At 36.4% G+C, this 17,680-nt stretch overlaps 2 protein-coding genes across 4 annotated transcripts in view; one reads left to right on the plus strand and one right to left on the minus strand.

Annotated features, from left to right (window-relative positions):
* Positions 1-17,680, plus strand: part of Epac (Exchange protein directly activated by cAMP) — a 757,111-nt gene that overhangs the window by 479,498 nt on the left and 259,933 nt on the right. The window lies entirely within an intron of this gene.
* On the minus strand, positions 13,109-14,503 carry LOC141482319 (uncharacterized). The gene is made up of 2 exons (XM_074175401.1): positions 14,334-14,503; positions 13,109-14,270 (listed from the first exon to the last, which is right to left on the minus strand). The coding sequence occupies exons 1-2, from the start codon at positions 14,486-14,488 to the stop codon at positions 13,565-13,567; spliced, it is 861 nt and encodes a 286-aa protein (XP_074031502.1). The 5' UTR covers positions 14,489-14,503; the 3' UTR covers positions 13,109-13,564.

The raw sequence follows: 17,680 nt of genomic DNA on the forward strand, positions 1-17,680 counted from the left end.
CGTCTGCATACTTCGAAGATCCTCCAAGTAATGAATGCTCCATCGGTGTGAGGGCACCAAGTTAGTAGTGGAGTGACGTCACAGCAATAACCGTTCAACGGCTAGAGAGCGACATGTTCACTCCACGACGTGTGGCAGAGTAATGCGTATTCATCGGTCTGCTCTCACCTCCCTCGATGTAGTGAAGGATGTGACGTAACGCCCCAGACTCGCCATCAATGGTGACACGCAGGCGGGCGAGGACTGTGCTAACGTCTGTCTTCTCCGAGAGCGCAACGACAATTGCTTGTTCGGCTATCGCTCTCGAAGCAGTGAATGATGTGACGTAACGCATCACCCTACCCTCGCTATTGATGGTGACACGCAGGCGGGCGAGGACTGTGCAAACGTCTGCCCTCTCCGAGAGCGCAACGATCACTGCTTGCTCGTGCCGGCAACTATTATCGCATCAAATTGGGAGATGGGCTTGGCTGTGACGTCAGGCATCTCTAGTGGATAGCAACTAGCAATGTGAACCTTTCACGGTTTCATGGTGGGGGTGACTCGCACTGTTTAATATAAAAGAAATGCTTGGCACACTATGAAATCAGTAGACGAATATATCTGCAGCAGTTAGCAATTGGTAGAGTGTTATTCAGTTCGTAATAGAAGGAAGACGGTGAGTGTATTTGTCTGTTGGAAATTGTTTATATTTTCATATATATTATCATCATGTCCGTTTCAAAAGTAGACTTGAATAAAATTAATAATTTGATTGTACAGGAGGTTGAAATACTAGAGCAAAAGGCCTTATCATCATTGCCAATTGATGAAGTGTACATAATTAAAAATATGTCAACTTATTCTACACGATTTGGTAAATCAATTTTATTAACTTTGCAAGATGTGAGCAATGATAAATTATTTAAAACATGGCTACCAAAACGTATTTCGTTGCAATTCAGTGATGACGATATATCTTGTATCAACTCATCAGGTGGTAAATATACGATGGTGTATTTAGGACAGAGCCAACAAAGTTTTGCTGGCATGAAAACGCGATCTCTAGTTAAATTCAATATGATTGAATAATAATTGTAATAATTTATAGCGAATTTCTTTAGGTCATAGCTTACAAAGTTTTTTGGTGTGAAAACGCTAACTCTAGTCAAATTCAATATGATTGAATAATAATAGTAATTATAATGAATTTCTTATTGTTTCATTAATATTCATATATTAGATGATAATTATATGGAAATATAAACATTACTAACTTAGTTGAATACACCCACTTTGTAACTACAAGTAAAATGGGAATGTGAGTATTATATCACTGAAAAATTGGAGGTTGCTTATTGTTTTTTTTTATTCGATTTCAGTTCCACCATTTAAAGATGTGGATGCAGTACGCAAGTCAAGATTGGGTCGATGTTGTAGATCTCAAATCATCGGTTCAACATTCGTCGTCTAAATTGAAGGTGTTGGGTGATGGAGCCGAACATGCAAGCAATTATGATATGAGTGTATGCTATGATGAAAAACAAATCGAATTATGCCTTCGTGATGCTGAGAACTATTGGAGTGGTGCAGAAGTTTGTAACAAATTTTTGGATAATGAATTGGAATTGTGGCAACTTTGTGAGGTTATGATTGAACTGAACCTAAGAAGATTCCTGTATAGCCTCCAACCATACTTGCCAGAATGGATTATTCATCACTTTGAATTGAATGATGAAAATCGAGAGGAAATTGAAGATGGTCGCGAAAATGATGATTATGAGGAAGAAGTTATTTTAGATAGTCTGTATGTTCCTGTAAATCATAAATAATGTCAAATAAAAAACTTTGTATTATTTTCATGTTTTATTTATTTAAATCTCATGAAATACAATAGAAAATGATTACAAAACAATAAATATGATATAAAATACAATACGTGATATAAGTCAGTTACAAATAAAAAAAAGATCATAAAACAGTATATGATAGAGTGAAAAAAAGTGTCAATATCTGCTATGAACTGAACCATCCAATGCATTGTATGTTAAAACTGTATCATGCAAAATTAATGCATATACTTTAGTGTTGTCTGGAAACTTGGTCTTCCTCGTCTCAAACTCAATCTTTATATCAATAGTTGATGATTTTGTTGCATTCGGTTGATGGGAACAATCGATGACGAATAGTGGATTCTCTCTAAATTGCCCAATGTCCATCAGAGGTTCACTCATATCTTTATCATAATAACTTCGCTGGAAACTCTCAAAAGCATAATAAGCAGGAGCATCAAGTTTTTTATCGAAATTCAAATTCCAACGCTCATATGGATAAACTTCAGAATTCAAGTATACTCGAATACTATTGATATCAGCAGTTGTGAATTTTGTAATATCCTGTGTTCTATCTTCAGATGTGGTAGTACTTTGGAATGCGATGATGACAAAACGAGGAGTTTCCAATGCATTAGTTGTTTTGATGGCCCATATGTCTGAAGAAGTCCCACGTAATGATGGTAGTTCATAGAGGTCCCACATACGATATGCCAATTTGATTTTGGCATTCAGACCGCTTTTGTTTATTCTACTCAAAAGTTTGAGCTTGTGTTTATCATCTGGTACAATATGTCTTATTTTCCATTCGATTTTATTTATTTCCAAATCAGCATCAACCTCACCTATATACGAGTTTTTGAATGATCGAGCGATAATCAAAATCAATTCCTGTTTGGCATTCAAGATACTTTTGTTGTAATCTTCAGCAAAACCCATCAAATATTTCAGTGGTAGTTTTCCACTAAAAACATGACTGCTTGTATCCAAGATATCTTGCTTCAATTGTGAAAGTCCCCAACCAGATGTCAATAATGTGTTAGCATGAGATTGTCCAAATGATATCATGGTTTTCATTGTAGATGTTATCCCAGGTTTTCTAACAACAGCCACTTGTTCACCACCCATTTCATAACGAATTTCGTCAAAGAGAAATGCAATTGCATTATTCGAGAGATAGCATGTTTTCGCTACATCTTTGGGGGTGAATTTACCTTCTATGTAAATGAAGCTGTCGGCAATATCTAGTATAACATCTTGATTATTGATTGCAATTCTGATTTCATCCGAATTCCTGAATAGCGGTGAATCATAGGGCTTATATGTGTGCTCATGTAAACTTATGAGAGAATGATCGAGCACTGGTTCATTGAATATATTCAACTTTTCACTGTTTGTTTCGAGCACCATTGTTATTTTCTCACTTTCAATCCAATCGATTTCAAAAATTTAAGATCACTCACAGACAGAGCGTTATGTGCTAACTGTTTAGCATACACTTGTGGAATGAGCTTCTTTTTATGCACACTTTTCTTTTTATGCACACCATTCTTTTTGATAGTACAACTCGTTTGGGATTGTTCAATGCGATTTTGTCTATTGTAAATGAAACCCATAACAACAGTTATTCGATTTTCTTCAATTCCAAAATAATGAAAATCTCTTCTTCACTTCCAAAATCGATAAGGTTATTTTTTTCATCCAAAATACGCACTGTAATGTTGTGAATCAATTGACGACCTTCTGGACTGACAGGCATATATATAATACTGTGTGGTTCTTTAGTAAGATTGTAGCCAGGTTCAACATCAATATCGAATGAGAAAAGAATGTGAGATTCTTCACCATTTATATATGAACCAGATATTATATTGCAATCTAAGCGGATAAGTCTCACAGTTGTAATGTTTATTGGTAATGATGATTCATGTATCTGATTTGGTGGAAATATTCCATGAGCGAACCCCATCATTTCTGCTATAGAATTTGGATGTGTCAGATCAATTCCATATTTGGATCGCATTTCACATTTGAATGTATTATTATTGGCGTGTAGATAGAAAATATCATCTGCAACGACATCATTTGGTTTTTTATCATGAAACAATCTGAACATGATATGTTTCTGTATGACGGCATTGATCTCTTCTATTTCGTAAGCACCACATGGAATTTCAATTGTCAACTTTTGGGATATCGATGAGTTGTCATTACTGATTCTAAAACTAACTAAGTTATTAGCTTCAGTTATATTATTGATTGTATTGCATCCATAGAATCCCAAAAGTCCTAATCCATAACGACTGTTCCTATCCAATTCAATTGGTGGAAAAAAATCCGCACTCAAGACACTTGTCCCGACAGCTTGTAGCTCGAACTTTCGTGACATGACTGATGAATATTTTGAAACACATTTCAATTTATTATTGTACACAGCAACAGCACATTTGAGACAATTTACACTTTTTGGAAGGTGTTGTATTGTAATAAGTATCATTTTTATTGATACCAATATTCACATCTTCTATATTACAAATACAACACATTGATTTTCGAGGTATAGGACCATCATTAACATCCGAATCTGAATTTTGATCGTGGTGGTGCTCATAACAATATCTATGTTTCATTATATCGATGTCATCTTGCAGATGCTTAGGCAACTTTTCCCAAACATATGCAATCTCATGTGCAACACATGCAAGTATCACTTCCTTAGGCATATTTGCAAGCATCACTTTATCCATTTTTTTCAAGGTACCATATTTTGAAAACATTCTAAGTGAAAACCCCATTCTCTTGATAGCCTCCCGATCCAGTTTTGGTGTTGAATCCATTTTTTTTTGGAAAATTATTTAGAGAGAAACTGCAAGCACAAGTGACCACAGAGAACTGTATTAAATTTCTGTTGTCGATCATAGTTATATTTGATTTTTACATTCGAACATTTTCGAAAGAATCGAGTCAATTCCAATGGTGGGGGTAGATCTCCAAAACTATCGAAATATGTGACTTCTTTCCCACATTTTTTATATGCCACCCAATGTGTTCCTGGTCCACTTATTCCATCTAAATTAACAATAGCTGTCTCGTTTTGTTTTGGACCTGAAGATGGTAATCTATCACGCATAAAAACACCACGAAAATGTGGAATTTTCATTTTTTGTGCATAATAACTGAGATCGAGATCAGTAAGAGGCCTCTGAGGTAGGGGTTCAATCAGTTTTTTGTTTTGTTTGTGGCTTTGTATGGTTTTAAATATAGTCCTAAACCTTTACGGTATGGTTTGAGATATATTCCACTTCCGTGTTTGCCTAATGCTACAGCCTCCATGGTTTTATTGTGACGATTGGCTTCCATTAAAGCCGCTCTGCTGGCTTTTGCCGAATTCACGGCCTTGGTAATACCAGCAGCGGCTCCCGCCAAACTTCCTAGTGCGGATAGTCCAGCAAAAATTGGTATCAATGGTAAAAGTCCACCGATCTTGGGAACAGGAATTATGCATGGTGTGCGGATTTTCTTCTTTCCACCGGCAGCTTTAAGGTATTTACGTGCCGCCTGCAATGCCACAGTGATAGCTTTTTTGCTATTATTCGTCACAAATTGATTCCCACCAGCTTTCTTCAATACATTTCGCACTTTATGGACTATCCCAGCACCAAATGCAACTTTTTTAATATTATTTTTCTTCGATTGTTTCCTCTTACATTTTTTCTTATTGGTACTACAACCCATGCCCATATGTCTTTTCGCTTTCATAATGTTGGTGACAAGTAATGCAGCTGCTCTTTCCCCAATACTCGCGTCCTTTGATTTAACCCTATCCCAAGCGCTGTATTCAAGTTCTTTGTCGGCTAAATGTCTTGCTGCAAGATCAGATGGATGCTTAGAATATTGAATATCGTGTTTTTTGCATTCAATATCTAATTTATTGATTCCAGGATCGTTACGAGCTAAACGTTGTTTCAATTTTGTACCCGGTCCACAGTATTGATATCCTCCAGGTAGATGTAATTCGAAAGGAAGTTTGTTTATTAAATCATTAACAAAACCACAACCTCTTTTAATTTTACGATCACTTTCAATACGTCCGTATCGTTTGATGGTACACATTGAAATGAATAAGCTAATAACATTTATATAGTCTCCAACCACGGCACGATGCGCATTGTAAAACAGAAAGAAAAGTTTGCTGTAGATAATCTAGATGAGAAATTTGGGTGTGGATTGAATGGACAAAGAGTATTCAGACATGGTCCACTACTTCCATCATCAGTTCGAGGACTCATTATAGGACCTTCAAATTGTGGAAAGACGAATGCAATGATATCACTATTAACACATCCACAAGGATTGAGATTTAGAAATGTGTATCTCTATTCGAAGTCACTCAATCAACCTAAATATCAGTACTTGCGAAGTGTTTTGGAACCTATAAAAGGATTAGGTTTTTATACATTCAGCAATAATGCAGAAATAGTGGAACCCTCCGACGCTAAGCCTAATTCTGTTTTCATTTTCGATGATGTGATATGTGAAAAGCAAGATATTATTAGATCATATTTCTGTATGGGACGTCATAAGGATGTTGATTGTTTTTATCTAGCACAGACATATTCACGGGTACCCAAACAGTTAGTGCGTGACAATACCAATTTCATTATAATGTTCAAACAAGATGAGACGAATTTACATCACATTTATTCAGATCATGTTTCACCCGATGTAACATTCAAACAATTCCAATTGATGTGTGTTAAATGCTGGGAGGATCAATATGGATTTCTAGTAATTGATAAGGATAGAAAAATAGATGAAGGTAGATATCGCAAAGGATTCGATAGTTTTATATACCCATGATCTTGTTTTTGAAACTTATTCGATCACTGAATATTGTAGAGGTCACTTCATCAACGAATTGAGCTATAATTTAAAAAGGGCATTATGAATACAAAAAACGATTCTGAACATAAAAACAATGAAATGAATTTGAAACGTCAACTAGTAGAGACAACAGAAGCTGTCAGACAGAAATTCAACTCTATCAAGAATGATAATATTGAAAATCGTTCGACACTTGAAAGATTGTATGAGCCCATAATGAAACCATTGAATGTTTTATCATCAAACGCTACTTCTAAATCAGCAGTGTTATCACCAAATCGTGGATCTGTTCAATCTACTTCAAATTATCCCATGAGTACTCCAATAAGAAGAAAACAATCTTTTGATGGTGTATCATCTGTGAATAGTGACACGAGCACACTTCAAGACGATATGAGAACAACTCTATTCGAAACACCATCATCGTCCCACATCGATTCCTCGGATCCTGACATCTCACCTGTTATGAATGAAAGTGGTGAAGATGTTTTGATGAAACATTTGAATAATGTAAAATCTAGAAATCCAGCATATGATGGAACATTTGGCGTACGTATGGATCCAATTACACAAAAGCTGAAAATGGGAAGTCTAGTGGTACATTTCAAAGATGGAAACATTTCATTTTGGGATGCTAATAAAGTGAAAAAATATGAATGCGCAGGTAGTCCAGAATTATATGATATGATCTTTTTGAAGAATCCACAAGATGTTGATAATGAAGAAACTCGTCAAGTATATTCCAAAATATTGAAAATAACGAATGCTCCATATAAACAATATCATCTGAAGAATGGTTTTAAAAATACAAATTCTAAAAAATTTCGTGAAGTCATCAAACCACTATTAGACTCACGACAATATCCAATTAGGAGTAGAAGTAAAATTGGTGGAGCACTCAAACGAGTGAAAATGGAGAAAACATATAATTCTAAACCTGCGAATTATGTGTACTGGAATTCACCGAAAGAGTTAGTTGCTCGCCTACGACTATTGGTAGCATCAAAGTCAGCTGGACATACCGGACATGATAATGAAATAATTTCAATAATTGAAGAATTACGTGAAGAAGGTATAATATATTAATATATATCCACAAGTAATGATCACTGTCACATCATCATTCAATGCAGTAACATTATCACTTTTTTTCTCTTTAATCATATTGAAATAGAATGACTAATGAAGTAAGTGATATCAAACGACAAGTTGTTAATGAATTACATAGACCTGCAAGACGTAATTTTCGTAGAAGAATAACTACCATCAAAGGTTTTGCAGATCTATGGCAAATAGATCTAGCTGAACTACAACCTTATGCAAAAAGTAATGAAGGAAAAGTAATATACTTATAGTAATTGATTGTTACTCAAAATATCTATGGACTGTGCCAGTTAAAGATAAAACAGGTAGTACAATAACTAATGCAATGAAATATGTACTGAAGAAAGCCAAATTTTCCCCTAAACATATACAAAGCGATCAAGGGAAAGAATTTTTTAATAGAAGCTTCTCATCTCTCATGCGAGAATATAATATCAATCATTATTCAACATTCAGCACAAAGAAGGCAGCTATAGCAGAAAGAGTGATTCGTACAATAAAGGCATGGCTCTACAAGGAATTTTCGATGAGAGGTCACCACAAATGGCTTGATATTCTTCCAATTATAACTAGTAGATATAATAATAAAGTTCATCGTACAATAGGTATGGCACCCATCAATGTTGATTCAACAACAAAATTGAAATTCAAGGGTATCAATGGAATTGGAGGAAGACAAAGTAAACCCAAATTCCAATTGAATGATATTGTACGTATAAGTAAATACAAAAATATTTTTGAAAAGTCTTACACTGCGAATTTTACCACGGAGCTATTCAAGATTGTTAAAATTAATAAAACCATCCCAACGACTTATAATCTTGAAGATATGAATGAACAGCCGATTAGAGGATGTTTTTACGAAGAAGAGTTATTACGAACCGAGAATCCTGACGTATATCTGATTGAGAAGGTGTTGAAGAGAAGAAAAAATAAAGTATATGTAAAGTGGTTAGGTCTTCCTAGCGAACAAAATTCTTGGATTGATGAATCAAATATGGTTTAAATGTATCTAATAGTGACTTTTATGAATAAAGTAATATTAAAGTTCATTATTGTTTTCATTTCAATTATAAGTATGTGAATTGAAAAATATTGCAGCGGTAAACATTGCCCCAGCCATTCGCAATGTTCTGTGTATACCAAACCAAATTAATTGTATACTCCATTCCCGCTTATATTTTTCAACTCACGATATTGAAAACACATTATCATTCCCAAAACTAATCGCCGTCACTTTGAAATGCAGTATCCAACTCTTTTTGCCAATTATCTCTCACTGATAATGCCGTCTCATAAAGCTTAGTCGACTCCTCAAGCTCAGCCTGAGCTTGCATTCTCGAACGTTGATGGAATTGCTTATCTTTACCTATTTTTGAACGGAGTTCATCAGCATCTTTAGACATTCTAGCCAATTCAACCTTCGCTAATGCAATCTTGGCATCTAATGCTTCAAGAGTTTCATTATTAGCATTAATAGCTCGCTCACTCTTTTCAAGTTCAGCAATAGTCATCTGTGCCTTTACAAGACGGTATTTTGCTTTCCTTTTCATTTCCCCAAACCGATGGAGGGGACTGAAAGAAGATAGCGGTTCAGCTTTCAAATCACTCTTCATTTCTTTAGGAGTACCTTTTGGCTTCCTCTTCGATCTGTCACTTTTCGTTGCGGGTTTTTTCTGTCGCACAACACTTTTGGATTCTTTCTTTTCTTTAAAGTCAGTGACAATCGATGAAGATGCCTTAGTAACCTTCCTCTTGATTGTTCTAGATTTCTTATCAACACCAAGAGGAAGGGTAGATGAAGAGTGTTTGAGTGATGATAATTGCGAAACGATCGGATTTTCAATAATAATTTGCTCATTTGGTTCTGGCACATCTGCAAAGTTAACGAAGTCGTTAATATCAAAATCATTTATCGAATCTTGACTCGATAAATGTAATACTGGAATATTTTCAAAATCAGTCTGATCGATATCAACAAGTGGTGAACCATCTTCAGCAATCAATAGCGGCATAGAGCTCATGATTATTAAGGTCTGAGGAATGATATGTGATAGCAATAGAATGTGGATAGGAAAGGTGATGATGTTACTGAGACCTCACCATTTATAGAAGAAAATAAACTAGCGCATGCGCTCTTTCATCAACTGGCACATGCGCTCTCTCACTGAACTATTCACGCATGTAACAATCTTTGTCATTTAAGAGGAAAACTTTGTGTTGCATGCATGTATTTTTAAATGTTAGAAAATAATACAAATAAATTCAAAATATATATATATATATATATATATATATATATATTTATTAATAATAGAGGACAATAACGATAATAAAAAATATAAAATGAAAAATGTTAATATGTCTCTGTGGATGTGGATGTGACTCTATTCCTCAATAGTTGTTGCTCGTGCGTCAAACACCAACATTGAAAAAAATGGATTCTCCTATTGGGGTAGAGTTGACCAACCTTCTCACACAGATCCCAAGTACTTCTACATGCATTGCATACATGATTCCAACAATTCATGGAATATGTATCACAACGCAAACAACGTTGCAGTGGAGTTGGAACGGCAGCACAGGTACCGCAAATATTTCTACAGATACCTATATTGTTAAATATTATAGGTTCGGAACACTTCAGACACTGTAACTGTTGTTGACGATAATCCGATTTTGTTCGCTTCGGTGGATGAGAAGGAGGCGATAGTTGAATCCGCAACACGCAATCACTACACATACCAGTACATGGATTGATTGAATCCTTAGGTCTACTTATTTGACAAAAGTAGCACACAATAGCCCCTGCAATCATCATTGGGTAGACACACACTTTTGGTTTTTCATTCCACTCTTTTGGAAACGGCATTTTACTAATTCGATTAGAAATATTAAGAGATGACTTACAGAAACTCTGAATGCTCTCTCCTACACCTACGATCTCTATTTATACAAATCAACATCATGTGAAAGTATAGTGGGATAACTTCTCCTACTATTCCACTCTAAACGAGTCAAGTGGGAGTCGCATCACCTCCTATATAAGTCGACTTGCAAACCTAGAGTTCATTCATTCACTCTCTACAACTGTGAGCAAACAACAACAAGATGAATTCTGCAAAAATAAATGCTGCATTAAATAGAATATCTGCTGTTGATGAAAACAATTGGATAGACGAATCAGATGATGAGGATGTCAATGTTCCGCTAGAGGAAGTGATAGTTGAAGCAGAAGATGTTGGAGTCGATGAAGATGAGATAGACGAAGTTGAAAACGAGGCCAACCAAAGCGACGAAGATGATGACGTGATGGAGTTTGAGAGGGTCATGGATGAAGAAGGAGATGATGAAGGGATAGAAGCTGACACAACTGAAGGCGATGGTGCTTTGAGGATCGGTATGCGAACGCTCAATGTCAGTGAGACACTGGAAGATCCCTTGGATTTGTATTGTGCAATGGATGCATACGTATTGATCAGCACAATAGATGGAGAGAACAAAAAACTATGTTGGTGCTGCTTTCGGTTTTATTCGCATAGAAACAATAATGGAGGGTGGTATGCCCATGTCAACACCCACAACACTGTCTCAATTATGGAAATGGGACAGAATTGGTGTGAAGCTTGCGAGAGGCCACTAACAAACTTCACCCGAGTATCTACATGTATTATATGTAATAATGTCCAACCTGTGGCACAATAACCGTGGACCTACTGGTCAAAAAAAACAACAGCCCTTTTCAGGGCTACATTATTCACACAAACAGTAGTTAGTTGTATTAGTATTCATAGATTATATGACAAATGAATACTTTGACTAATAAAAGTCTAAGTAATTTGTTAGTCTTTGAATATCTATACATTATATGACAAATAAATTACTACTTTGACTGAAAAGTCGATATTTGGAATTTGATAGTCATTGAATATCTATGCATATGATGAGTACTACTTTAAATGAAAGTTGAAGTTGGCATTTTGTCAATCATTGTATGCATATAATGATGAATACTTTTACATACATACATTTTGTTTGAGACTATAATGTTAACAATGGTATGAACCTGTTTCTGTTTGAAAGTATAATGATAGCTCTGAAAAGAGCTATTTTTTTATTGTTTCAGTCTTCAATTGTAGCCCTGAAAAGGGCTGTTTTTTTTATTAATCCATGCAATGGTATGGACTAACGCTCCTCATCATCATCAGAAACAATGATGATTGTATCATCATCTGTATCTGATGATATACTGATGATGTCATCCTCATAATCATCTGAATCAGACGATATACTAATGGCATCATCATTAGCATAATTATCTAGCTCGTTATCCTCTAGATCGTCTAACTCATTGACATCCATCTCTAACTCTGCCTCTACTTCCTCTTGCATACCTTCTTCCATACGTGCCGGGAAATCATCAGGTAGATCATAGATACGTTGCAGCATTTGTGCAAAATTTGTACTGAAATGATCGAACGTTGAATCTATTCCATGTACCTGGATGGGGCCTGTACTCGTCATAGAACACTCTGGTACACTCATCGGTTCGGTGGTGGAATCAGCACTCGACATTGTGGAAGAATGATATAGAACTGGGATTGATGCTTTATTTATATTGGAAAAAAAAGGAGGGGGTGAAGTGTAAATGTAGAACAATTCAGTGTTTGAAATTCGAAAGCAATAAGAATGACAATTTTCTTGAAATTCTAAGTGATTATTATTATTAGAAACTCTGAGTGATTATTATAAAAAAAAACTAATAAGGGAGAGGGAAAAAGACACTGCCCCAACCTCGCAGTGCCTCGTGTACACCAACCAAAAAGTGTGTACTCCGTGGAAGGAAAGGAAAGGAATAGAAAGGATGGGAGAAATGAGGAAACGATTACATATCATCGTCTGAATTCAGGACTTCATCAATCAGGATAGGGGATGGTGGAGGACTATCATCGGACTCATTGTCAGCGTCACCGTCATCATCGTCATCGCTGTCGTCGTCGTCTGTGTTTCCGGACTGTGTATCCCATTCGTAATCATTCCGCCAATCATAGGGATCTGGATAATCCCCATCAGACAGGTCCGCTTGATCGGTTCCAGTAACGTGAAGCACTTGTATCCGATCATCATAAATTATGTCATCATAATTCATCGAGTGAGGTGCAGTCGTGGAGGTAACGAAACCTTCATGGATAGAAGCCCAGTAAGGATGTTGATGCGCTGGGTCACTGTACGGCTCAGTAGTTGAATCAGGTTCCATGTTGAAGGTGGCTGATCAACTGAATATTCCAACAGATAATTCCTACTTTTATACTTTTGAAAGGGAGTGGGGGAGGAGTGGGGAGGAGAGGGGATTAAGTGGGAATGAATTTCAAAAATGACATGAGCTATATTCCATGAAAGAGAAAATTGAAAATACTATATGAATTATATGAAATATACTTATTGATTTCATTATGAAACATATTTTCTTCCCAAGAGATTATTTACAATAGATTAGAGAACACAAAAATTGATGTGAGGTATTTGCATAGAAGAACTTGTAATTGAAATAAAAAAAGGAAATAATAATGAGACGAAGTGAAGAAAAATGCTCCAACCATCGCATTGTTCAATGTGTACCAAACCAAAACAATGTACACCCTTAATTTCACTTCTTTTTTTTTATTTTATTTTTATTTCCTAAAATTACAAACATAAACTTAAAACTATCTTAATTAAATATTCCTAACTAACCTAAAACTAATCTTACTACACTTACACTTAATCTATGGGAAAGTTTTTATAAAAGTCACTAACTTTTTATAAGTCTCTATCGAAGAGGTATCTGCTTCACACTTTTTCTCCAGAGATGCATACTTCCGATCTAGTTCGGCTATTACTTTTTCTGCTTCCCTCCGTCGGTTAACAATTTCAGCCATTTCGCGCTTCCTTTTAACCAACGCGGCCTCACTAGCTCGAGAAGCATGTTCTGCTTCCTTACATCTCTGTAGAAAACTGTCCAACATTTCACTAACCTCTCCGATAGGCTGTCGCACTTGTGGCACTAACACTTCAGGATTCGTCACCGGTGTTGCCAGCATCGGCGAAAGCGGCACCACCGACGGAGTGAATACGATGGGAGCCTCCTCCGATGGGGACAATACAACTGGTGGCTCCTCCGGAGAAGGCGCCCTAGGTTGTTCCACTACTGCTGCGGGTGGTGTGGAGGGCCTTAAGCTGTTTGGAGCGGTCGACCAACTACCTGCATAAGGATTAGTCCTATTGCAAGTAGCTCGGTACTTAGAAATAGGACCAACCTTCACTGCAGGTCGTTGGCAAACCTTCTTTACAGGCCTGACTTCCTCCTCCTCCTCGAATAAGTCAGGGCTGGTGGATCTGCACCTAACTCGTGAAGTGGATGCCTTCTCCTGCTCTGTCATAGGCATGATGGATGCCACAGCGTTATTTAATTCCTGAGTGTTGGATGCCATTCTGAAAATGTAAAATAATACAAAGTTAGTAGATGTAAAAAATTAAAGTACATTGTTAACTTACTCAAACTTAGCTCCTCGTCGTATAGTACACTGCTTCTGGTTGAGTATGGCTGGACTGCTCTGGATGACTGGAGTTGTCGTACTGAATGTAGAAGAACGTGCTCCTCGGGGTATCAACATCATTGGGAGTGGAGGGAATGAGATGGGGGCGTGCATGCGCAATGGTTGGAATATGGTGGGGCGAGAAATGGTAGGAAGTGGGCGGGGTGAGCAATGGTGGGAAGAAAGCGGGCCGCGCTCCGCGCGGCTTACGCCCCAATTCGCTACGCTCGCGCCGGCGCGCTCCGCGCGCCGGCGCGGTGGCCCCCCACCCACCACCCCGGGGGGAGGAGGGGGGGGGGTGGGTGGGGGGCCACCGCGCCGGCGCGCGGCCCCGCCGCCCCCCACCCCCACCCGCGCGCTTCGCGCGCCGTGAAACCTAACCTAACCTAACACCTATGACCCTAACCTACAGTATGTATTAATCTAATCTAACCTAACGCGGGAGTAAATTCACCATGTTGGTTCAATTAATACGTCATCTGTTGGTTTTGGTTCTATTATTCTAACATTTGGATCAATGTCCAGTCCTGGATATCCCAGTCCACCTGATGGCCTGACTTTATGGCTTTTCTCCAAAACTTCAACTCTCTCTTCTAGTACATCATACTTTTTCATTGTAGTCCCTGTTATGTTTGACATAGCATCAAATTTTTTATTTGTAGACGCTGTTATGTCAGACATTTTTATGTCCACATCATTTGTAAGTTTGTCAAATTTACGAGTGAAAGTTATCCGAGCCTCTGCAATTTTATCGTCAAATGCTTGACGGGCATCGCGAGCAATATTACCTATTGTGGATTGTATTGCAGCTTGTAGGGCTAGAAGTATAACCTCCTTTGTTCCGTTAATTTCCCCCTCAAGATATGATACAGTTACACAATCACTCTTGTCAATTGGTTCGCTTATATTTTTCAATATTTTTCTTTGCATGTCATAATGACCATCTTTTGTTAATTTAAAACCAATCCCGGGAGGACCTCGAATGACATTACCACCCAATTTTCTTTTTCTACCAAACTTATCGATTGTTTTAGACATTGTGCACTCTACGATGATTCTTTTCAAACTGATATTTCTTTCATTTACATTATGTTATATACTTTACAGTAATTGGTTAGGAAAATAGAAATGAAACAAATAATATTTTTTTATCATTTTTTATTCATCTAAGTAACTTGGTAAAAGTGATACATATACAATACATAATACAATAATCACAAATAATCACAAATAGAGTTGTTCCGGTTTGAAGGAATAAGCAATAATACTTCGAATTATAATTCAATTATTCATCTCTACAGTCAACAAATTGATTAGTTGGTCTAAGGCGCTCTCTTGAGAAAAAGAATGAACGATTTCAGACACCCAACGAATGTTATCATTAGGATCATTTCGATAAAATTCTATATCGCTATGACCCCATGGAAGAGTTCGAGTGGTATTCGGAATGATGAATCTCTTGTCGTCATGATACGATAAAGCGACTTTATTTTTCAATTCAGTGTAAATATCATGCAATACGCTTTTGAACGAGTTCATCTTCCTGAATATCATACCTCCCTCTTCAATGATTTTTTCATAGTCTTCACATGTCAATTCATTCTTTATAACAGATCGTTTCACACCTTTGGCCTTCTTCAGTTCACCATCAACAGATTTCACGTAATACGCTTTAGCACCTGTACCGTAAAAGCTGATTATTGGATCATTTGGGAATTCATCTTTGAAATTACCCAGAACTGACTTTGTCACTGGAATATTGAATTGGTTTCCTATTTTATAATTAGATGTATCGAACTTATTTATATTATTTTTGATAAATTCATAGAAATTGTCTGTATTTACTTTGAGAATAAGGGAGTCGGTATCAGTGTAGAGTAAGGACGCATCTTCTCCAAACTGTTGTTTGATACATCCATAGAAAAAATCATACATAACTGTTTTAGATAATTCTAGAATGGAAAATCCTAAATATAGTGGTTTATCATAATGAACTTTTACTCTAGCCAATTGAATGGCAACAAAATTTTCTGTAAAAATAGAGCATTTTTTAAAATTTGGTCGAGATATGAGACAACTAGCACCTATAGTTCTTTTTATATTTTCCCAATGTGTAATGAGTCTAACATCAATTCTATTGTCTACGTTTTCCATTGTTTTTCCATAGACTGCATTATTCATTAGTTTGTAGAAATCTTTTTCAGATTTGTTATTAGACCTATTACGCATTTCAGTATTCAAATCTATATAAGGCTTCATCCAACATGATTGCTTAAACCTCAATACTCTATGTGTGTTCATCACTATCAAACCATGATTGACAGCTTGCTGTAAGTTTCTATAGTGAACAATATATTTTCTTTTGTCGTTTAAATTTGGAATTGATTTGGGAACTTTCGATTTTGCATATGGAGGTATCAAACGTTCAACTAAGAATGGTAAATCGGAATGTTTATCATGAAGTTCTTGGGGATAATGTATATCCACTTCCAATACATATCCATAAGGACTATCAATATCCACATTCATTATATCAAGATTGAGAATTTCATGAGGTGCTAACCATGAAAATTCACCTGTTGGTAATGGTTGCGACATGCTGTGACCATATAGATTTGTTGCATCCAAATATGAAATGAATGAAGATGGTTCATTTGGATTATAATCCGGTAAAAATTTATTGTTTGCTTTATGTTTCCTTTCACTACATTGACTTATTCCACCACGAATACCTTTTTGAAAGAAGTGAACCATATCAATATCAGTTAGTAATTCCAATTCAATATTAGTATATTTCAACATGGCATCCCACGATAATCCGGGTGCAGTGAAGTATTGTGCCGGATCCAATTTATATTTATCAACAGATATATTTCTAAAGTTTTCAAAAATGTCACATAATAGTAACACATCTGACTTTAAATATAAATCAGAGTATTCACCCAAATCCTGACATTCGCATAAATTCCAAACAAGTTGAGCTCTCCCATAATCATTATCTGATACATGTTCACAATTGAGTTTATCATAAAATTGATTTTTGGTTGGAAGTCTTGGATGATTCAGTTTTTCGATGTCATCAACAAAACTATAGGGAAATACACCTTTCTTTCTCATCAAATTGAAATTTTCAATTTGTGGGAAATGTTTGCGCATCTCGATACACTGATCAGATGTTAAATTTGCACCTAAATTCTCCAAAGAACTAGGCATGAATCTGAAACTATCAATGAATCTCACTTTCAAATAATTCTTCTTCACCCTACCATCTTTATCCGTATAGGAGTGTGTAAAGAGATGTTTTGT

Source organism: Leptinotarsa decemlineata, unplaced genomic scaffold (genome assembly GCF_025532065.1).
Source record: "Leptinotarsa decemlineata unplaced genomic scaffold, Ldec_3_MD MMD2_tig00001019_RagTag_RagTag, whole genome shotgun sequence".
Classification (NCBI taxonomy): Eukaryota; Metazoa; Arthropoda; class Insecta; order Coleoptera; family Chrysomelidae; genus Leptinotarsa; species Leptinotarsa decemlineata.